The sequence below is a fragment of the Phytophthora cinnamomi genome (genome assembly GCF_018691715.1).
Source record: "Phytophthora cinnamomi strain GKB4 chromosome Unknown Contig53, whole genome shotgun sequence".
Classification (NCBI taxonomy): Eukaryota; Oomycota; class Peronosporomycetes; order Peronosporales; family Peronosporaceae; genus Phytophthora; species Phytophthora cinnamomi.
In genome coordinates, this window is record NW_027150986.1 from 1295514 (window position 1) to 1318372 (window position 22859).

At 55.4% G+C, this 22859-nt stretch overlaps 7 protein-coding genes across 7 annotated transcripts; 2 read left to right on the forward strand and 5 right to left on the reverse strand.

The window, feature by feature from the left end:
* Window positions 1–286: 286 nt before the first annotated feature.
* On the reverse strand, window positions 287–2617 carry IUM83_00338 (Lysosomal beta glucosidase; the record flags this gene model as incomplete). The annotated part of the gene is made up of 1 exon (XM_067924102.1): window positions 287–2617. The coding sequence occupies one exon, from the start codon at window positions 2615–2617 to the stop codon at window positions 287–289; it is 2331 nt and encodes a 776-aa protein (XP_067789075.1).
* A 1084-nt stretch (window positions 2618–3701) lies between these two features.
* IUM83_00339 (putative glycoside hydrolase) lies at window positions 3702–6065 on the reverse strand (the record flags this gene model as incomplete). Its single annotated transcript, XM_067924103.1, has 1 exon — window positions 3702–6065. One exon carries the CDS (start codon window positions 6063–6065, stop codon window positions 3702–3704), a length of 2364 nt encoding a protein of 787 aa, XP_067789205.1.
* A 1671-nt stretch (window positions 6066–7736) lies between these two features.
* On the forward strand, window positions 7737–10100 carry IUM83_00340 (putative glycoside hydrolase; the record flags this gene model as incomplete). Its single annotated transcript, XM_067924104.1, has 1 exon — window positions 7737–10100. One exon carries the CDS (start codon window positions 7737–7739, stop codon window positions 10098–10100), a length of 2364 nt encoding a protein of 787 aa, XP_067788844.1.
* Window positions 10101–10831: 731 nt separating this feature from the next.
* IUM83_00341 (Lysosomal beta glucosidase) lies at window positions 10832–18687 on the reverse strand (the record flags this gene model as incomplete). The annotated part of the gene is made up of 4 exons (XM_067924105.1): window positions 10832–13131; window positions 16826–18020; window positions 18089–18286; window positions 18361–18687. 4 exons carry the CDS (start codon window positions 18685–18687, stop codon window positions 10832–10834), a joined length of 4020 nt encoding a protein of 1339 aa, XP_067789238.1.
* Window positions 18688–18823: 136 nt separating this feature from the next.
* Window positions 18824–20565, forward strand: IUM83_00342 (NHL repeat-containing protein; the record flags this gene model as incomplete). Its single annotated transcript, XM_067924106.1, has 5 exons — window positions 18824–18982; window positions 19046–19436; window positions 19968–20178; window positions 20234–20411; window positions 20479–20565. 5 exons carry the CDS (start codon window positions 18824–18826, stop codon window positions 20563–20565), a joined length of 1026 nt encoding a protein of 341 aa, XP_067788861.1.
* Window positions 20566–20643: 78 nt separating this feature from the next.
* On the reverse strand, window positions 20644–21687 carry IUM83_00343 (oxidoreductase; the record flags this gene model as incomplete). The annotated part of the gene is made up of 1 exon (XM_067924107.1): window positions 20644–21687. One exon carries the CDS (start codon window positions 21685–21687, stop codon window positions 20644–20646), a length of 1044 nt encoding a protein of 347 aa, XP_067788470.1.
* Window positions 21688–22161: 474 nt separating this feature from the next.
* IUM83_00344 (uncharacterized protein) lies at window positions 22162–22764 on the reverse strand (the record flags this gene model as incomplete). Its single annotated transcript, XM_067924108.1, has 1 exon — window positions 22162–22764. The coding sequence occupies one exon, from the start codon at window positions 22762–22764 to the stop codon at window positions 22162–22164; it is 603 nt and encodes a 200-aa protein (XP_067788842.1).
* Between the last annotated feature and the right edge of the window lie 95 nt (window positions 22765–22859).

Below are 22859 nucleotides of genomic sequence, written 5' to 3' on the forward strand. Positions count from 1 at the left end.
CTGTCGAAGGTGTGGGGGCACACAGCTCGAGCCACCTCGACATAGTGTATGGCCTGGGGTCTTGGAATCGCCGGGTTCTGAAGTGCAGTTGTTGGCAGCACCGGGCCGCATTACATGTACGACAATTTAGAAGCGGGGACACCAAGTCACATCTTTTATGAGCAATTACGCCCAGTAACAATAAAATCGGTACAAACGTTCCTGTAAAAACAGATTAAACGCACCAATGTTTGCAACGTTGGTGCGTTTTATCCGTTTTTACCAGCACTGCAACCAACTTTTATGCTCAATCTAGGAGCGCTCCGTACGGGTAGTCTCCCGTCTGCAGCGTGAACGTCGCGCACAATGGGTTCGCCGCAGCGGTCTCGTTGTACACGTCACAGTCCGTCTCCGGCTTGATGGCAATCACGTAGTCCGTGTCCTCCGCCACTTGCTTGAAACCCTCGCCGATCTGGGGCTTGTACACGCTCCAGTCGTCCGCCGACAGCGTGAAGCTCACGGTCTGCGACGCACCCGCCTCCAGACTGATCTTGGAGAACTTCTTGAGCTGCTTCACCTCGGGCACTGAGATGGAGCGGTACGGCTGGATGAGGAACAGCATCACGGTCTCCTTGCCGGCCATGCTGCCCGAGTTGGTCACAACCACGGACACGTCGATGGTGTCGGAGCTGGAGGTGACGTTGGTCTTGCTGAGCGTGAGGTCGGAGTAGGTGAACTCGGTGTAGCTGAGGCCGGTGCCGAAATCCCATTGCATCTCGCAGTAGTCGGAGTCCGCACACTGCGTCGAGACGCGGTGGTTGTACGGAATCATGATGTTGGCGGGGTCCTTCGGGTACGTGATCGGCATCCGTCCGCTGGGGTTGACTTGGCCGTAGAGGATCTCCGCCATGGCCTTGCCGCCCTGTTCACAGGCAAGCAGACCGTTGACAACGGCGTGGACATTCTCCGGGAGGTCTCTGAGCAGACGCGGGCGCCCCTCGAAAAGCACGACGACGACTTTGGTGCCAGTAGAAGCGAGCTCCTTGACGTACTCGATTTGACCAGCAGGAAGAGCGAGGTCGTTGAGGTCACCGGTCTTCTCAGCATAGGGGTGTTCACCAATGACGGCAATTGTGTAGTCCGCCTGGCTAGCGTACTGCTTGGCGGTTGTCATGTTGGCCTCCGAGTAATTTCCATCCGAGTCCAGTCCATTGAAATAGGTGATCTTGTCGCTGCCAGCAATGGTTTCCATGCCCTCCTTGACCGAGATACCGTTCGGAAAGTTGGCATTGCCCGTGAATCCGTGCCAACTGACGCTCCATCCACCGCACTGGTTGCCGATGTTGTGGGCCGAGTGACCCGTTAGGAATACGGAGGCCGAGGTTGAGATCGGCAGGGTGCTATCGTTATTCTGCAGCAGCACAATCGATTCACGAGCCATGTCGAGCGACTTTTGGACATCGTCGTCACTGCGGACCAGAGCAACATCGTCAGCACCAGGAACCGGGTTGTCGTATAATCCGAGCTGGAGCTTCAGTTTGATAATGCGACGAGCAGAGTCCTTGAGGCGGTCTAGGTACTCCGGACTCTCCTCGATGAGAAGCTTCGTGCCGTTGAGGTACGTGGAGTCGAAACCCATGCTCATATCGATGCCGGTGTGGGTGTAAGAGAACCGAACCGCCTCGTTGGCGTCTCGAGCAACGCGGTGGAAACTGTTCATCGAGCCAATCTCGCCGAAATCGCTCACGGCCATACCGTCGTAGGCGAGATCCTCGCGAAGAAGCACGTCCAGAATGCGATGGTTGCCGATAACTGGCACACCATTAATGGAGATGTAATTCTCCATCGTCGTCAACGCACCAGCGTCAATGGCAGCCTTGAATGGGCGAACGAAGTAGTTCAGCAGGTCGAAATCGGAAATTTGTACTTGATCTTGGTCATGCCCAGTTGGGGTCTTGGAATACGCGACGAAGTGCTTCATACAAGCTGCCGTTTGGTTGTCGCTCTGGAGTCCACGCACCACAGCGTCGGCCATCACCGACACAAGGTGCGGATCCTCGCCGAATGTCTCGTAGGTACGCGGCCAGAGCGGATTGCTCGCAATCTCAAGGATAGGCCCGAAGACCCAGGGAATACCGGCAGCGCGAGTATCCTGAGCACCAATCCTTCCCATCTCGTATACCAGGTCGGGGTTGAACGACGCTGCTCCGTTGAGCTGGGCTCCAAACACCGTCGAGTTGAGGACGAATCCAGCACCGTGCACGGTGTCAATTCCGTAGACCATCGGGATGCCGTCGTTCTCCTCCATGGCGATTTCTTGGATTCTGGTGATGATGTCCCGCCACTGTGAAACGTCCCAGCCAACCTCACCGGTGATGTCGTTGGCGCCACTGGTGAATGGAGTGGTCAGGTACGAGCCAATCTTGAGCTTGGCGTAGTCGCGCACGAGTGTCTCGTTCAGCGAGTAGTCGTCGTTGAGCAGTGCACTGACACCAACCTGCGCGAGTTGGCCTAGCACCTGCTCCGTGGTGAGGTTGTCGACGATGGCTCTCGCCTGGTCATCGAACTCGTCGATAGAACGAGCGGCGGTGAGGCCCAGAGTGGCACAGCAGAGTGCTCCTACCCACGTTTTCAACATCTTACGAGCCTTGGCCTAGTGGTTTCGAGAAGTAGCCGATGCGTTTGCTTGGAGACGAATTCAGAAGTGAACTCTCCACTACTGGTCGTGTACGAGCTGCCATTTCCGCACAACACGTCTTAGGTCTATGAGGTACATGTAATGTCCGTGTCGATGTAAGAGTGCAACTTCAAGGAAGGTCCCGGCACAACATCCTGGTTCGACTGTAGGATCTGCAGTCGAAGCAGTGTGGATACCTCGCATATGGCATAAGCGCAAAAACACGAAATCTGAACTTGCGCGAAATACGAGCAACGCTAAATTGTACTAGTACAGTATTAGTGTCCAAGCAGCAACTAGTTTGCCGTCCATTCGTCGCGATATAACAGTGCACAACGCACTCGAGGTCGAAAATATTGCTATGGGTTAAATGTCTGTAAAATGCTTTGGTGCGACGCGCCACCAGCTAGATTTACTCGGCGACCCGTGCCCACCACATCTCGTTGAAGTTGACTTGACAATTAACATGCTACAGTATACCTCGCTTTTATACTGTATCCAGAAGTTCAACATCTATACAAAGCTGACCTACATACCAATTGGTGCTCCCGACACTCGTAGCAAGCAGGCACACCAGGATGAAAACCTGAACTCCTGCATCGCCTTTTATAGAATAGCTTTTCGCTGAAAGCTTCCTACACTTCACTAAGTACCTCTAGCGCTGTACGTACATATTAGGCTAGTCCAGTGACCGACCGGTGGGGAAGCGGATAATGATCGGCGCGAATAATCCCTAAGTTATTGATGATGTCCATCGTCCTGCACTTGATCTCTCGAGGGAATTCAACCACGCGATCAGACCGATCGTGATCAAGGCCAGATTGTATATAATATACTTATACATAAATATAAGTATACATATTATGTAGTATAGTCTGGACTATAATACAGACGCTCATTTCACATTGCAAGTATTTTATCTTCCATTCACCCGGCTGTACTTCTCGACTTACACTCAGTGCTATCTTATGCATTAAAGAGTGCTTATTATTTACCGATTTTCTTAGCTAAGTTTCTCTCCAGGCAAAAATCTCTAGCAACGCGCTTACCACGGCTCCTCGAACGTGCCGAACGGGTACTCGCCCGTGCTCAGCGTGAACGTCGCGCACAGCGGATTGGCCGCGGCAGTCTCGTTGTACACGTCACAGTCCGTCTCCGGCTTGATGGCCACCACGTAGTCGCAGTCCTCCGCGACCTTCTTGAGACCGTGGCCGATCTGCGGATAGTACACGCTCCAGTCGTCCGTGGTCAGCGTGAAATTGACGGTCTGCGTCTGGCCAGGCTCCAAGCTGATTTTGGAGAACTTCTTCAGCTGCTTCATCTCCGGCACGTTCAGCGAGCGGTACGGCTGGATGAGAAACAGCATCACGGTCTCCTTGCCCGCCATGCTGCCGGAGTTCGTCACGTCGACCGAAGCGACCACCTCCTCCGTCGAGGACTCCACGACGGAGCGGCTAAGGCGAACCTCCGAGTACGTGAAGTCCGTGTAGCTCAGGCCGGCGCCGAAGTCCCACTGCATGTTGCAGTAGTACGGGTTCTGCTCGGCGTCCTCGCACATGGTCGTCACGGGGTGGTTGTACGGCATTTCGATGTTCGCCTGCTGCTTCGGGTATGTAATCGGCATGCGGCCGCTCGGGTTCACCTTGCCGTACAGGATTTCAGCCATGGCCTGGCCGCCCAGCTCGCAAGCCAGCAGGCCGTTCACCACCGCGTGGACGTTCTCTGGGATCTCGCCAAGCAGGCGCGGGCGGCCTTCAAACAGAACCACGATCACCTTGGTGCCCGTGGACGCAAGCGCCTTCACGTACTCAATCTGACCGGCAGGGAGCGCCAGGTCGTCAATGTCGCCGGGCTTCTCGGCGTACGTCTCCTCGCCGATCACGGCGATCGTGTACTCCGCCTTGCTGGCCATCTCCTTGGCCGTCGCCAGGTCTGCCTCCGAATACGACCCGTTCGGGTACAGACCGTTGAAGAAGCTGAAGGTGTTGTTGCCCACGATGTGCTCCATGCCCGTCTTGACCGTGACGCCGTGAGTCAGCAGGTCGTCGTGATCGTGGTAGCCCTCCCAGGCGATCGTCCAGCCGCCGCACTGACGGCCGACGTTGTTGGCGGAGAAACCCGTCAGGAACACCGACGCATCCTCGGCCAGAGGCAGAGTGCTATCGTTGTTCTGCAGGAGCACGATCGACTCGCGCGCCAGCTGCAGAGCCGCCGACACGTCGTCGTCGTTGCCGATCAAGGGCAGGTTCTGCTCACCGGGCACGGGCGTGTCGTACAGACCCAGCTGCAGCTTCATCTTGACCACGCGGCGGGCCGACGCCTTGAGGCGCGCCAGGAACTGCGGACTTTGCTCCAGCAGCGCCTTGGTGCCGTTGTAGAAGCTCGTGTCCTGCGCCACCATGCTCATGTCAACCGACGCGCGCGTCAACGACAAGCGAGTCGCCTCGGTCTCGTTGCGGGCCGTGCGGTGGAAGTCCGTGAGCTGGTCAATTTCGGCGTAGTCAGTCACCATCATGCCGTCGAAGCCCACGTCGTCGCGCAGCAGAGCGTTCATGACCTTGCCGTTCTGCACAGTCGGCACGCCGTTGATGGAGATGTAGTTCTCCATGGCGCTGATGACACCGGCGTCCACGGCGGCCTTGAACGGCGGCAGGAAGTAATTCAACATGTCATAGTCCGAAACGGTGACCGCGTCCTTGTCATGGCCCGTGGGCGTCTTGGTATATACCAGCCAGTGCTTCATGCAGGCGGCCGTGTTGTTGTTACTCTGCAGGCCGCGGATGATAGCCTCACCCATGACCGAGTTCAGGTACGGGTCCTCGCCGAACGTCTCGAACGTCCGGGGCCACAGCGGGTTGCGCGAGATGCCGAGGATGGGACCGAAGACCCATGGCACGCCCGAGCTCTCGGTGTCACGGCCAGTGATGCGGCCCTGCTCGTAAACGAGGTCGGGGTTGAATGACGCGCCGCCGTTAATCTGCTGCCCAAAGAGCACCGCGCCCTTCACGAAAATGGCGCCGTGCACGGAGTCGACACCGTAGACCATCGGGTGGCCGCCGTTCTCCTCCATCGTGATCTCCTGGATCTTGGTAATGCGCTCGCGCCACTCCTCCGCCGTCCACATGTACGTGCCGTTCACGGGGCCGTTCATGAACGGGCTCGTCAGGTAGGAGCCGACGCGCATCTTGGCGTACGCACGCACCTTGTCCTCGTCGATCTTGTTGTCGTCCGTGAGGAGCTGATTGATGTCGATCTGCGTCATTTGGCCGATGATGTCCTCCTCGGTGAAGGTGGCCATGATGGCGTCGACGCGTTCGTCCCATTGATCAGCCGAGACGAGAGGGATGCTCTGCTGCGCGACGAGACCCAGGGCCGTGCAGACCACTGCTGCGAACCACGACTTGAGCATGGTGCTTGACTGTCGATCCGCTTGGGTGCTGGTGGTGGAGTGTTTGTTCGCGAAAGAAGGCAAGAAGGAAAATGAGCCGGCTCAGTCGAGCTGAGTGAGGGCACCGTCGTGGGGTGGGCCGGTCTCCCCTTAGCGCGTTGGGGGCTGCTTGGGGCCCGCGCACACGAGCATTGCCCACGGAAATCAAGGATGGTGTGCGTTGCCTCGTCCGGTCTGCGCTGCGCAGGACATCCGCATGTATTCCACGTGCTGAGTGCAACGGTGACAGGGTACAGGCATCAACGCAAAAGCTTGCAAGCTTGGTGGGAGCGTACCATTATGTAGCGAGAGCCATGCTCAGTGTTCATGTTCTTTCACGTAGATTTGCTGGTTGAAGTTGATTTCTAAAGTTTTCCCGGTTTGGCCACCACTTCAAAAAACAAAACTAGAGGTGCTTCAGTTTTGTGTGGAGTCAAAATAAAATGTTTGACCAAACTTTGGGCACGCTTTTTGTGTGTTCATATAAAATATATATGCTTACATTGTTGTTACAGTATAAATACTTCGTGCTGAAAAATAATACATGTTGGTTCAAACTTTTCTTAATCCTAGCTTCTGATTATGCGATGGCAACAATGAGATCGATTATGAGGGATAAATGTCCTGTTTGTGTCCGACACCGACTCTAAAGAAATGCAAATGGATCATCAAGAGCGCGTGGATTCCGAATTGTATGCGGTGACAACATTGTATGTCGCGCAATGGGCCCGACGGCCCATCAGCTGGCAGCGAGACCCTCGCTGCGAGAGTAGACCCAGCGCGTGGTAGTTACAGCGACTGACTTTACGCGGACTCGAGCTATTCGGGCCGCTAGCGTTCTCAATTGTTACTACTGTGGAATGATTGACTGCAGAGCCGACTGAGTTCAACAAGCGCTCAGGTGTCCATGATAGATAGATACACGTACGGACTGTGCGCGTGAGAGCAGCGCGTTGGGCGTTTCTGCGACCAGCGAACTCAACGAAACCTCGTGGTTGAAGCTCAAGATCTTCAGATTTGCAAAGACATGCGCGGCTCTTTCTAGATCACTCAGAACTTCAGAATTGATTTAAAATTGGGATGTTTACAGTTCGAAACTGATTTCCTAAGGTTAAACAACTAAATTACATGTACATGTAATGCCAATGCACATTTAGGATACCTCCTCAGGTCAACCTCTTTCACAAACTAAGGACTAAGGATATCAACTACAGCCTCGGATTTTTAAATTTAAAAAAATAATCTGAAGCTGAAGTTATTAAAATTAAAAAAGTGTAACTTCAACCACATCCAACTTAAAACAGGATCACGCCAAGCACACGAAGTGCGCACCTTCCACTGTTCAAGCAATGTTAACTCCACATGAAACCCACCATTTCCATTGTACATGCACTGTTCACGTAGTCCAGAACGCCTGTCCACCACCACACGTTTGATGTGTAGGCGCGAGGCAACGCACACCATCCTTGATTTCCGTGGGCAATGCTCGTGTGCGCGGGCCCCAAGCAGCCCCCAACGCGCTAAGGGGAGACCGGCCCACCCCACGACGGTGCCCTCACTCAGCTCGACTGAGCCGGCTCATTTTCCTTCTTGCCTTCTTTCGCGAACAAACACTCCACCACCAGCACCCAAGCGGATCGACAGTCAAGCACCATGCTCAAGTCGTGGTTCGCAGCAGTGGTCTGCACGGCCCTGGGTCTCGTCGCGCAGCAGAGCATCCCTCTCGTCTCGGCTGATCAATGGGACGAACGCGTCGACGCCATCATGGCCACCTTCACCGAGGAGGACATCATCGGCCAAATGACGCAGATCGACATCAATCAGCTCCTCACGGACGACAACAAGATCGACGAGGACAAGGTGCGTGCGTACGCCAAGATGCGCGTCGGCTCCTACCTGACGAGCCCGTTCATGAACGGCCCCGTGAACGGCACGTACATGTGGACGGCGGAGGAGTGGCGCGAGCGCATTACCAAGATCCAGGAGATCACGATGGAGGAGAACGGCGGCCACCCGATGGTCTACGGTGTCGACTCCGTGCACGGCGCCATTTTCGTGAAGGGCGCGGTGCTCTTTGGGCAGCAGATTAACGGCGGCGCGTCATTCAACCCCGACCTCGTTTACGAGCAGGGCCGCATCACTGGCCGTGACACCGAGAGCTCGGGCGTGCCATGGGTCTTCGGTCCCATCCTCGGCATCTCGCGCAACCCGCTGTGGCCCCGGACGTTCGAGACGTTCGGCGAGGACCCGTACCTGAACTCGGTCATGGGTGAGGCTATCATCCGCGGCCTGCAGAGTAACAACAACACGGCCGCCTGCATGAAGCACTGGCTGGTATATACCAAGACGCCCACGGGCCATGACAAGGACGCGGTCACCGTTTCGGACTATGACATGTTGAATTACTTCCTGCCGCCGTTCAAGGCCGCCGTGGACGCCGGTGTCATCAGCGCCATGGAGAACTACATCTCCATCAACGGCGTGCCGACTGTGCAGAACGGCAAGGTCATGAACGCTCTGCTGCGCGACGACGTGGGCTTCGACGGCATGATGGTGACTGACTACGCCGAAATTGACCAGCTCACGGACTTCCACCGCACGGCCCGCAACGAGACCGAGGCGACTCGCTTGTCGTTGACGCGCGCGTCGGTTGACATGAGCATGGTGGCGCAGGACACGAGCTTCTACAACGGCACCAAGGCGCTGCTGGAGCAAAGTCCGCAGTTCCTGGCGCGCCTCAAGGCGTCGGCCCGCCGCGTGGTCAAGATGAAGCTGCAGCTGGGTCTGTACGACACGCCCGTGCCCGGTGAGCAGAACCTGCCCTTGATCGGCAACGACGACGACGTGTCGGCGGCTCTGCAGCTGGCGCGCGAGTCGATCGTGCTCCTGCAGAACAACGATAGCACTCTGCCTCTGGCCGAGGATGCGTCGGTGTTCCTGACGGGTTTCTCCGCCAACAACGTCGGCCGTCAGTGCGGCGGCTGGACGATCGCCTGGGAGGGCTACCACGATCACGACGACCTGCTGACTCACGGCGTCACGGTCAAGACGGGCATGGAGCACATCGTGGGCAACAACACCTTCAGCTTCTTCAACGGTCTGTACCCGAACGGGTCGTATTCGGAGGCAGACCTGGCGACGGCCAAGGAGATGGCCAGCAAGGCGGAGTACACGATCGCCGTGATCGGCGAGGAGACGTACGCCGAGAAGCCCGGCGACATTGACGACCTGGCGCTCCCTGCCGGTCAGATTGAGTACGTGAAGGCGCTTGCGTCCACGGGCACCAAGGTGATCGTGGTTCTGTTTGAAGGCCGCCCGCGCCTGCTTGGCGAGATCCCAGAGAACGTCCACGCGGTGGTGAACGGCCTGCTGGCTTGCGAGCTGGGCGGCCAGGCCATGGCTGAAATCCTGTACGGCAAGGTGAACCCGAGCGGCCGCATGCCGATTACATACCCGAAGCAGCAGGCGAACATCGAAATGCCGTACAACCACCCCGTGACGACCATGTGCGAGGACGCCGAGCAGAACCCGTACTACTGCAACATGCAGTGGGACTTCGGCGCCGGCCTGAGCTACACGGACTTCACGTACTCGGAGGTTCGCCTTAGCCGCTCCGTCGTGGAGTCCTCGACGGAGGAGGTGGTCGCTTCGGTCGACGTGACGAACTCCGGCAGCATGGCGGGCAAGGAGACCGTGATGCTGTTCCTCATCCAGCCGTACCGCTCGCTGAACGTGCCGGAGATGAAGCAGCTGAAGAAGTTCTCCAAAATCAGCTTGGAGCCTGGCCAGACGCAGACCGTCAATTTCACGCTGACCACGGACGACTGGAGCGTATACTATCCGCAGATCGGCCACGGTCTCAAGAAGGTCGCGGAGGACTGCGACTACGTGGTGGCCATCAAGCCGGAGACGGACTGTGACGTGTACAACGAGACTGCCGCGGCCAATCCGCTGTGCGCGACGTTCACGCTGAGCACGGGCGAGTACCCGTTCGGCACGTTCGAGGAGCCGTGGTAAGCAGATTTTTGTCCGCGGAAAATGTCTAGCCGATAAACCTAATGAAAAATCACTTTGATAAGTCATATACTATCATTACTAGAGGCTTCCAGAAGTATTGTGTTGTAGTGTCGATCCTAATTTTGTTGATCTCTGGATTGAGATTTCACACTTTTTTTTTCTCCTGCGAAATATACTTGCACATGCTAAACAGCGAGCTATTTTGCGAGCTTTACGGAACGATTGTTCAAGCTCCCTGACGTGAACAAACTATGATTTTCAATTACGGGAGAAGGTCATGCGTACGTATCAATACATATAATTCTACAAAGTACCTACCACCGGTATTGCATTTGATTTTCCTGTGGTTTGGAGACGGTAAATCTGGGCAATCTTTGCTGGTTGCGAGTTCCAACCGCAGACGAAAACACCCAATCAGTATTTCAAATCGGCTATAAATGTTATAATAACGAAAACACTTCACATCGGATGTCAACTTTGAAAAGCTGTTCAACTCTCTGTGTCACACGAATTGTGTCGAGCTGGCCACTGCCCACTGCACTACTCTTGACCATCGCGTTCGCTAATCACCACGAAAAATAATCAGCTCGAAAAACAATGGTTTGAAAGGTGTTGATTTTTGAGTGGGTATTTGTACCGAACGAAATACTATTTTTGAATTGCTAGACTTGAAGGTGAATTCCTCGCATCGACATCCTCGGACCCCTTTTCATAGCTGCCGCAGCACAAAGTTACTCAAGGAAGCTGCCGTACGGGTAGTCCCCCGTCTGCAGCGTAAACGTCGCACACAATGGGTTCGCCGCAGCAGTCTCGTTGTACACGTCGCAGTCCGTCTCCGGCTTGATGGCAATCACGTGGTCCGTGTCCTCCGCCACTTGCTTGAAACCCTCGCCGATCTGGGGCTTGTACACGCTCCAGTCGTCCGCCGACAGCGTGAAGCTCACGGTCTGCGACGCACCCGCCTCCAGACTGATCTTGGAGAACTTCTTGAGCTGCTTCACCTCGGGCACTGAGATGGAGCGGTACGGCTGGATGAGGAACAGCATCACGGTCTCCTTGCCGGCCATGCTGCCCGAGTTGGTCACGACCACGGACACGTCGATGGTGTCGGAGCTGGAGGTGACGTTGGTCTTGCTGAGCGTGAGGTCGGAGTAGGTGAACTCGGTGTAGCTGAGGCCGGTGCCGAAATCCCATTGCATCTCGCAGTAGTCGGAGTCCGCACACTGCGTCGAGACGCGGTGGTTGTACGGAATCATGATGTTGGCGGGGTCCTTCGGGTACGTGATCGGCATCCGTCCGCTGGGGTTGACTTGGCCGTAGAGGATCTCCGCCATGGCCTTGCCGCCCTGTTCACAGGCAAGCAGACCGTTGACAACGGCGTGGACATTCTCCGGGAGGTCTCCGAGCAGACGCGGGCGCCCCTCGAAAAGCACGACGACGACTTTGGTGCCAGTAGAAGCGAGCTCCTTGACGTACTCGATTTGACCAGCAGGAAGAGCGAGGTCGTCGAGGTCACCGGTCTTCTCAGCATAGGGGTGTTCACCAATGACGGCAATTGTGTAGTCCGCCTGGCTAGCGTACTGCTTGGCGGTTGTCATGTTGGCCTCCGAGTAATTTCCATCCGAGTCCAGTCCATTGAAGTAGGTAATCTTGTCGCTACCAGCAATGGTTTCCATGCCCTCCTTGACCGAGATACCGTTCGGAAAGTTGTCATTGCCCGTGAATCCGTGCCAGCTGACGCTCCATCCACCGCACTGATTGCCAATGTTGTGTGCGGAATGACCCGTCAGGAACACAGAGGAGGAGCTCGAAATAGGCAACGTGCTGTCATTGTTCTGCAGCAACACAATGGACTCGCGGGCCATCTCCAAAGACTTTTCGATGTCCACTTCGTTACGCACCTTGGCGACGTCGTCGATACCGGGGACAGGGGTGTCGAAGAGGCCCAACTTCAGCTTCGTCTTGATGATGCGCTTTGCGGATTCCTTGAGGCGATCGAAGTACTCGGGGCTTTCTTCCAGCAGGAGCTTTGTGCTGTTCAAGTAAACGTCGCCAACTCCCATGCTCATGTCGATACCCGTGTGCACGTATGACATGCGGACCGCTTCGTCGACGGTGCGCGCGATGCGGTGGAACGAGTTGAGCGACCCCATTTCGCCGAAATCCGTGACAGCCAATCCATCGAAGGCAAGATCTTCACGAAGTAGTTGCTGGAGGATCTTGTGGTTGCCGACAGTGGGGACACCGTTGATGGAAATGTAGTTCTCCATCGTTGTCATGACCCCAGCGTCAATGGCAGCCTTGAATGGACGAACGAAGTAGTTCAGCAAGTCAAAATCACTGATGCTTACCGAGTCCTTGTCATGCCCAGTCGGTGTTTTGGAGTACGCGACGAAGTGCTTCATACAAGCCGCCGTTTGGTTGTTGCTCTGGAGACCACGAATGACAGCGTCCGCCATGACAGACACAAGGTGTGGGTCCTCGCCGAACGTCTCGTAGGTACGCGGCCAGAGCGGGTTGCTTGAGATCTCTAGGATAGGCCCAAAGACCCAAGGAATACCGGCCGCTTGAGTGTCTTGCCCAGTTACCCTCCCCATTTCGTACACCAGGTCGGGGTTGAACGATGCAGCCCCGTTAATTTGGGCTCCGAAGAGCGTCGTGTTCAGCACGAAGCCCGCGCCGTGCACGGAGTCGATGCCGTAGATCATCGGGATGCCGTCATTCTCCTCCATGGAGATTTCTTGGATTCTCGTGATGATGTCCCGCCACTCGGCTACATTCCAACCAACCACACCGGTGACCTCGTTGGGTCCATTCGTGAAAGGCGTCGTCAAAAACGACCCGACACGGAGTTTAGCGTAGTTGCGCACGAGTGTCTCGTTCAGCGAGTAGTCTTCGTTTAGCACGGAGAAGATGGCAACTTGCGCCAACTGGCCGACGAGTTGTTCAGGAGTGAAGTTATCCACAATGGAGCTGGCGCGTGCGTCGAAATCGTCAGTGACCGCAGCCGCGAGCCCAGCGGCAGCGCAGCCTACAGCGAGAAACCACTTCTTGAGCTTAGAAAACTTGTTTTTCTTGCTCTATTGGTGGCGAGTTCGGAAATGATCTCTCTGACCGGCAAACAAGCAAGGTCTCTCCTTGCTGGTACTCGGTAGAAGGCCAAAGACCCAACTTCACCACGCAGCATTGGTGCCCTTCCTGTCAGCTTCAACTTCACGGCGCTATGCACGGACCGCGACTAAAACCTGCGCTACGATTGTGCCATTGGCGGGAAGCGGTTGATGTCTACGACAGTCGGTGAAGGACGTGTTGCATGGCCAAAGGCTCTGTTATCCATATTTCTAAGTCACTGTATTTTGATAAATATATCGGTAATTTTTTGCAGTTTTGAAAGTCATTGTTTTCATGAATCGTACTTAAAAGTAGTCGGCTGGAACGGAAACTAATTAATCTTTGATGTGCAAGATCTCCTTGAAGCAGAACGCCCAACCTATGCGCGCTCAAGCACTGAAATTCAAGACAGATGGCTTGTCACCACGCTTTTGGGCTCACCTGTCAGGTCCGCTCAGCTACGATTAGAAAAGTGTCCACAACTTGAATTCTTGGCTATATTCAACCACGCTATCATCGACGGAGCAGTCACGACAAGATCATGTACCAACGCCACCAAGCAGCCAGCGGCGCACTGGACTTCTTCGCGCTGAGAGGCAACAAATATACCAACAAGGTGAAAGACCTGAGCTTTGTCTGATATTCCACAAACGTAGTGTACATAATCCAACCTGGCTCAACGTTGCATCGAGGATGAAAACGAAAGTGTTCGGGGTTCGATCCATTTGATGCAGTAGCGTCTTGGTAGCGTAGCCGACAAAGAAATCATCACTGTCAGCCCCCTCACCAACTTGCAGTTTCCCGTTCGGTCTCGTTTTTTTAATAGAAGCTGTGAATGCCAGTATCATTCTCAGCACCAGTATGTGGAGCGCTTGATCGTCGCTCGCATCGTCGCTATCTGGCGTCTTGTTCCTCACGCTCTAGTCTGTATAACTTTATCACCGATGACGCCATGACAAGCAGATACTCAGGTAGCGAAACCCAGCAGCAACATATTAAGCTCACAACGTCCCTCTTGACACGGCAAACACTATACCTATGCCAGGCACAACACTTCTGAACACAGGTGTTCCCAGCTAAGTCGCAGACGACCTAGTTTTCCTATTACCTTAGTAAATGCACCCCCCTAGCTGTGCACAAAAAAACTTACTTGCATCATGCGGGTCCACGACGAGCAGGTGCTGGCTGCTGCAGAACTTCGCGACTAGCGCGATTCAGACTAGCACACTTCCACTGCAGAAATGACCTGAGGAGCAGGAACTGCATGTTTCGCTTGCTCAACTCTTTCGTGGTGGCGCAGAGCGACCTCTCCTTCTCCTTCAACTGGAGGTGGAGGTTACGCTGCCTCTGCATCGCGCCTTTCAGTGACCCCACAGCATCTTCCAACAACTCGATGTTGGAGTCGTTTAGCCTCTTTCGAGACTTTTCCGTCGCTACGATCGAGCGCGAACTGCTTGCACTAGTCACGCCAGGGGCTGCACTTGCCGATAAGAAGTTCACTTTCTTGGATAGCGCTACCCTGTCATCCGTTTTGCAATCTGAAGAGCGGCGAGTGACTCCAACAGTCTGGCTCAGCTTGTTCACTGAGCGAGGTAGTCCCAGCGAGTTGAGGCCCTCCACAATACCCCTGGACGCGGAGAGAAAATCACGCGACTGGAAAACTTGGGCTCGAGCAGAAGGTGACAAGGCTTTGTACGCCGTGGCGAAATCCCATGCTGCTTCCACGACACTCTGCTGACCTGCAGACCGTCGCTCCATTTCTTCGATCAAGCGCTGATTCAGCCCCACCAAATCCTTCAACTCAGCGCACCTCCTTTGGACAGATTTGAGCTGATTGTTGCGCTCTGCATACTCCGCGATTTTGCGGTCCACAGCAACTTTCCAGCTCGCGACCTTGGTGTTAATCTCCACCAAGTAGCCCGCCAGTTCGTCAGTTCCGTACGTCGCCGACGACTTCGCACGCTCCTTATTAGTTTTCCGTGCAGGTTCACAAAATTTGCGAACGAGTTGGATACAATTAGCCAATGCCATTGTCGTTGTGGGCGAGAATGAGGGCCGGAGTGGGTCATTCGCGCTGGATCGTAGCTTAGCCTCGTAGCTCTGCACTCGAGTTTGGAACTTCCAGATCGCGAAACACTGCGTCTGCTTGTTCTCCCACAGCTCCCCAGTCAGACGCCGTCTTAAAACAACGCCAAGACGATGCACCTTGCGGAGTTGATGATTTTCCATTTTCATTTTCCGTACGACTTTCTTCAGCTGGGCGTTGAGTGTTGACGACTCGTACAACTGGGAAATAATAGCATCATCGTCTTGTTTGCTTGAATTTGTACCTAAGCATCGGATGAAGTACTTCCACTTCCACTCGTTTAGCTGCTTTTCCAGTATTGTGACTCTTACTGCAGCAAATGAATCTTTCTCATGATGCTTCTGTGATACCTCTCTCTCGCCGCAGTTATCTGCAGAGTCCATAACGTCCAAAGGTGCCATGGCTTCAAGCCATGCTGGCTGCGACGTCGATAGACAATTGCTGTTGCTCAAGAAATCACTTTCTTGGACGACGATTTGGGGAGACGCTGACTTGGGAAGGCCTGGATATTCACGTTCATCTGATGACGAGTCTTCGTCTTGTTTCACGTTGTGCATCTGCGTATGTCTTGTCATTTGTGATCTTAGAACCCGGTACCGTTCCTCTACTGCGTTCAACTTCTCAAAAGTGGCTGTAATACTTTCAGAGAGCTGGCAGAATGTGCGCTCTGTTCCTCGTTGGCATGCCATGAGCATTTCACGGAAGGCTCGCTGCTGCAGCTCTGGTCGTGCTTGCAGGGTTTGTACCAGTTGGACAAGAGATTTATTTTCTTGATCTATAGTACGCCGTTCTCGCTCCATCACTCGATGCTGTTCGGTCAGAGTTGATATTTCATTCCTAAGCCCCATTTCGCTGTCGACCTCATCTTGTTTTGCGAGAACTGTAGCTTCACGTTCGGCTTGGAGTTCTTCAACCGTTCGCTGCAAGCTGTATTGCTCTTCTGACAGCCCCTGCATTTCATTTTCGATCTTCTGTTTGTCTTCGCAGACCGCATTATACTTATTCATCCACATGAGCATGGCTGTCTTTGATTCTTCCAGTTCCTGGGATAGGTGATTAATGCGCTCACTGTTTTCAAGCTTCGAGGTCTCAAATGTACGTTGCTCCATTTGGAAGGTCTTAACTTGCTTTTCAAGGGCCGAGCTATTTTGCTGGATGGCGCCCAGTTCGTGTTGCATTCGATCCACTTCTTCATTGTGCTGACTCCGAGCATAATTACTGGCTTTAGTTGCCTCCGCCAGTTCATTCTCCAGTCGAGCACATTCGCATTTCGTCGCCTTCAGCTCAAGTTTTAGTGCTTCGAGATGCTCTCGCGTTTGGTTTAGTTCACTCAACTGCAGTGCTGATGCTCCTCTCTCCACTTGCTGCAAGTTTGCGATAAGTTTTTTTCCTTGCTTCAGTTCCTCAAATCCCTTTTCGAGGCGTTGATTCTTTCGTTTGCACTCATCAAGCGTTTGAAGCAATCGCTCGTTCTCTCCTGCGGTTCTTCGTTTTTCCACTTCAAGATTGTCCAGGCTGAGCTTCGAACTTGATAGTTCAGCTCTAAGATCAGCAATAAGCTTCTCCTTCTCCTTCAACCCGATAGCCTGTGATTGTTCGCTGTGGTCCATCAAGTCCAGTTGGGCTTGCAGATTTTTCAGTGCCAAATCCCTTTCATCCACTAGTTTCTCGCATCGCCGTGCATCATCGTCCAACCGATTCACGAGCTCTTGTAGCTCACTAGTAGATTGGGACAGCTTGCTGTGCTTCTCTTGCAACTCAGCGACTTGCTTCAAAAGCTCTCGTCTCTCGACGACTTCAGCATCATACTTGCTGACGATCTCGTCAAATTTCTGCTTTTGATGGGCCTTTTGCTCTTCTAAAGCGTCAAGCTGCTCCTTCAGGACTCGAATACTGCGTTCAGATGTGCGCTGTTCCGAGTCGCCCAAGTTCTGTAGCTGATGCTTCTCCTCCGTCAGGTCTAGAATCATCTGCCGCAGCTCTTCCTGTTTCTGCTTTGCTGAAAGTAGAGCGGTAGAAAGAGCTGAATTCTCGCGTTGAAGGTGGCCACGGTCCTTTTCAGCTTGGAGCAGCGATTCCTCATCCGACGATGCATGTGCTCGAAGCTGTTTCACCTCCGATCGAAGAGCAAGAAGTGACGCCGAGTTCTTGCGGCACTCATCGCACTTCTTCCTTGGCACCTGCGTCCGTGAAAAATCTGTCCCAATTGTACTGCGAGATAGTAGTGATGACGACCAATCCTCCCTTTCACTCGTACGACTGGAGTCGTAGGTCGACTTCGAGCCATCCCAAGCTCGACGCGGTTTACGCGAGGCAGCTGTAGCACTCTGAAGAGCCTTTTCCAAGCGTTGGATATGATCGTGAAGGATATCCAAGTTCTTGTCATGATGCGAAGATAGTTGCGATCGCAGCAGATTGATCACCTTGGTCGGTTCATCGTCGAAGAACGACGCTCGCAGCGCTGACGTCGCGTTCGAGCCGCTATCCAGGCGCTTGAACTCCTCGTTTTCAGCGCGCAGCCGGATAATCTCCTTCTTCTGGTCATCGATCGTCTCCCAGGCGAATTGTAGGGAGGCCTCATTGCTCGCCGCCGAGTCAACTTGTTGCTGCTTCTGCGGGCTCCCCGCACCCGCCACCTCCTCCAAGAAATCCGTCCTGAGCATCAACTGGAGTTCTTCCAACTGCTGCTCGTCGCCCGCCCCGACGCACACCTTGTTGCGAACCTGAGTACAGTATTTCAACCCGTCAGCCTCAACAACATTCAGACACCAGCGCTCTCCGACCAACGTACCATCTCCTCGTCCTTCTGCAGGTGCACGTGCAGTTGGCGCATGATCTCCACGTTCTCCACCTCGTCCATCACCAGCGTCTCCTTCTCCTTCATCCTCAGCTCCATCAGACTCACCAGCAGCTCCTGCACGATGGCTTCGGCCACCAACGTCCGAGGAGATTGCTCCTCCTGGTCACGTCCACCATAGCTCCCCGAACTCTACAGACACAAACACCACAGCACCGTCAGCTCAATTGGATGCTGTTCTAGACACCTGCAGCGCCGTGCCGTACCGGGCGTCGGAGCCGTCGCATCCGCTGCTCGCAGACTTGGATGACCACCTCGAACAGGTTGTTGCTGCTGCTCTCGGCTCGCCGTCGACTGCGGCTCTGCCTCCACTCCTTGGACGCCGCCACCCTCGAGCTCATCATCTCCTTGCGCTCCAGGAACTCCGTGATCTGCTGCAGCAGCCGCCGCAGAATCTCGCGTCCGCGGTCTTCCGGTGACGTCGACGAGCTCCTCGAAGCGGTCAGCACGGACGCGTCTCCCAGCGGGCGCTGGTTGTCTGCAACGCGTGACGCGCGCAGCCGCACGCCTGACCGGGACAACGATCGATCCATTCACTGCTGGTCTTGACTTGCTGCTCGGCTTGGTAGTTTTGCGACTGACCGGGGGCTCATGGAACGGACGAGGGGCGTTATGGCGAAACCGCGTCCGTTGGTGAGCTGTCAGCGCAGCACATCAAGTGCACGTGCAATGGCTGGATGTCGTAGTGAGACCTACCGTGGTGAAGTGGGGCGGATTGGGTCGGGACGGAGAGGCCACGTGGATGGAGGTGCTCGCGTCGCGGAGCTCAACCGCCCGTTTGGGGTCTGTGCACTCCGAGACGGACTCTTGGCGTTCACGGATGCACATGTGAGGTCCTTGCAAGTCGAGGATTGTTGTTCTGGTGGTTGCGATCTAACCTGGGCTTGGTAGAATAATGCGGTTCGCTTCGTGGTCCCAGAAATGACGAGTAGCCATGCTGCAGTGAGACGGAGACGTCACGTCAAGACTGTGGAGAACTCGGGGCTGCTCGCTCCGAAAGGGATCACTGCGTCGGCGGATGAACGGCATCTCTTCGTGTGCGATACGGGTCACCACAAGATCAAATTTGCTGCGTTGCCGAGCAGAAGCGTGCTAGCAGGCGTCGATGAAGTCACCGACGGAGTGGAGATATTTGCGTTTGCGGGCAGTGGCAAGAAGGGGTGGCGAGACGGCCCTGCCCTAGAGGCTAGCTTCAACTCCCCCTCGGGCGTTTGTGAGCATGCAGACGGCACGATCATCGTGGCTGACACGGGGAACCACTGCATCCGGCAGATTCGACGGGGTCCTAATGGGAACTTGGTTGTCAAGACGATTGCTGGGGCACATGCAAACTTACAACGAAAAGGGCGTGGGCCCACTACAACAGTGGATAAACGAACTTCTGGGTATCGAGATGGAGAGCGATCTCTCTTCCGAAGCCCTTCGGCTATCATCGCTGGGCCTCGTGGAGAACTTTTGGTAGCGGACACCATGAACAATTGCATCCGAGGGCTTGTTCCACCTCCTGATGGAAGTTCTTCCTGGAGAGTAAGCACGGTTTGTGGACAAACCACACCCGGTCATGCCGACGGGAACTGCGAAGTTGCGCTGTTCGACCAACCAGTAAGTTTGTGCTGGGGCGTGGACAGCAATACGTTCTTTGTGGCTGATCGAGAGAACGTCTGCATTCGCCAAGTTGGTCGTAGTTATGGGAATGGTCTGCCGTATGACTGGGTGCGAACGATTGAAGTGGGATCCGTTCCTCGGGCACCACGATCGCTCTATCAATGCACCAGTCCTCTTGGAATGGTTTGTATCCCGTGTCGATATACAGAGGACGGCAATACTGCGGCTCAGTTGATAGTGTGCGACGGTGGCGACAATGTTATCAAGATGCTGCCACTTGAAGAGCTCATGCAGCAGTTCTTGAACGTCGAGGAGCGTTTTGATCCGCTCAATTTTATACAAACCACAACAATACGGAGCACATTTCCCCACTCTGGAAGTGAATCCCGAAGCTGTGAAGAATCCGTGGGATCTCTTTCGTACGTAGTTCTTCAAACTTATACTTGTTTTCTACCAGCTCACACAGCATTGCAGGCCAAGGACGAATTACACGGATCCCGAGGACTTGGGTGAGGAGAACCAGCTCGAAAATGACTGCAAAACTTGTCCTTGCGAGGCTTCTCAAGCGCTAGAAGAAGCATTGGGAGCTATCTCAGCATTGCAAACAGAGAACTTGCGGCTGCGGGAGCTTTTGCAATGCACCTTCGACGAAGTACGAGTCTCTCTTCTCTGTAGATCATCTACCTCGGTCTAACCATTGTACTCGTTTGCTACACCAGATCGAGCTAGCGGATAAGCGTTTCTCCGAGAACTACCAGCCTCAGATCGACGAAGCTAGCACCCCCAACGCAGCAAAGTCGACGTAGAATTCGTGAACAAAAGCGCAATTCGGCCTTTACTCACGTTGTTTGCTACCTTGATTTTTTTGGGTCACATATCAAAGCTTAGACAGTAATGCGGTTCACGCGCTCGGTCTTCTTGGCGTTCTCGATGATGCGGATCTGCTCGACCACCTCTTCTGGGTGCACGAGCAGCTCCTCCTCGCCGCGGATGGCGGCCGCGATGTTCTTGTAGTACACCTGGTACGAGCCGAGCTTGCTGGGCACGACGCGGGTCTCGCCCGTCACGGCGTCCGTGAACTTGCCGAAGGAACTCTCGGGTTCCTGGCCCCAGCCGTCGTCGCCCGGGCGCTTGCCCGCCCGCAGCGCGTCCTCCTGTCCGTCCTCGCCGAACTTCTCGAACGTGCCCTTGGAGCCCACGACGGTGTACTTGGGGCCGGGGTTCTTGACGAGCATGCCGGCGCTCAGGATCACCTCGCGCTCCGGGAACTGCTTGTACTGGAACTCGAGGCGGAAGTAGTCGTCGTTCTCGGCGCCTTCGCGCTGGATCTGCACGTCGGCGTGGACCGCGTCGGGCTGGCCGAAGAGCTGCAGCGCTTGGTCCGTGACGTGCGCGCCCAGGTCGTAGAGCACGCCGCCGCAGAGGCCGGCCTTCTCCTTCCAGTAGCCCTTCATGGTGGGGCGGTAGCGGTCGTAGTGCGCCTCGAACCTGCTCACGTCGCCGAGCGCCCCGTCCTCGATGAGCGCGCGCACGGTGAGGAAGTCGCTGTCGAAGCGGCGGTTGTGGAACACGGAGAAGAGCACGCCGTTGGCCTTGGCGATGGCGCACAGGTCCTCGGCCTGCTGCGCCGTGACGCACAGCGGCTTGTCCACCACCACGTGGCGCTTGGCCTCCATGGCCTGCTTGGCCTGCTCGAAGTGCACGGTCGTGGGGGTCGAGATGACCACGAGTTGCACGTCCGTGGCCAGCAGCTCGTCCATGGACCGCACGATGGTCGGCGCCGGCGACAGCACGCGGCTCTTGCTGGTCGAGCGCTCCAGCACGTGCGTGAGCGCGAACTGGCCCGAGCTCAGCAGCAGCGGCGCGTGGAACACGCTCGAGCCCGTGCCGAAGCCCACGAGACCCACGCGGATCTTGTCGTTGGCCATGGAGCTGATACCGTCCGAATGGGAATGAGCGAGTCCTGCTTGGTGTGCACGCAGCAAATTCTGAAGTGAGCTCCTGACTAACAGTGTGGATCCCACGTACGTCAGCTGATCGAGGCACGGGATTTGATTGCTGTGTAAACGGCGGAGGCACTCGGGCCGAAGCAGGACTTGCTTGAGTGAAGGTCCTCTTCATCATCACGCACTTCTCGCGTATTCGCATAAGCCACCAGCCGGGGAGAAAGCTGGTGGCGGCAAGGCAGCGAACATGGCGGCACGTGTGTCGACATCTTTGTTTTGTGGCGCGGCCAGGGTTCGCACGAACCAACGGAGACCTCACCTCGGCTCTCAGCTCGAGAGTCTCAAGGTCGTAGTCACTGCCGATTAAGTCTACGTACGTCTGCGTTAGTGCGCTGTTGACCAACTGTAGATGTCGTCATGCTGACTCAGCTAGCGCAGCGTGAAGTGCGTTAAAGTCTACACTTCCACGCGGGCCATTTCGAGCCCGCTCTCCTCGAAGTAGTTGTATCGCTGCGCCGACTTGGCCATCGACGCGCGCGCCATGCGCAGCATGAACTCTTTCAGCTCGGGGGCGTCGTCGGGTGCCACCTCGAGCTGCGGCGTCACCTGCGGCCAGATAGCCAGGCTGCGCGTGTGGGTCTCCTTCTCCTCCTTGAACCGCTTCATCATCCGCGCCACGAACGCGTCCTCGTCCACAGGGTGCAGATACACCATCATGAAGGCCGCGTACGGGCCCGAAAAGACCCTCTGCAGCAAGTCCGCGTCTGCAATTGCTCCCTCGACTACCACACACTGCCCCGCATTCGCCTCGAAGAACCCGTGGACGCTCTCCACGAACGCCGCCATGACCTCCGCCGCCAAGAGGTTCTTGTACATCTTGAAGGCCTCCGGTCCTCGCAGACCAAAGTCCCGACCCACGTTCGCCACCACTCGATCCAGCTCCAACATTTCATACCCACGCAATCTCCGGGACAAGAACGTCTTCCCTACGCCGCTCTTGGCCGTGACGAACACCCTCTCGGGCCGGGCCGCGTTGATCCCCGCCACCACCTCGTCCATCTCTTCCTGGACTCCCTGTTAAGTACGACGCGCATTGTGATACGCACGCCGCCTTGCGTCGCCCCGCCGCGTCCTCCAGCTCCGCGCAGCTCCGG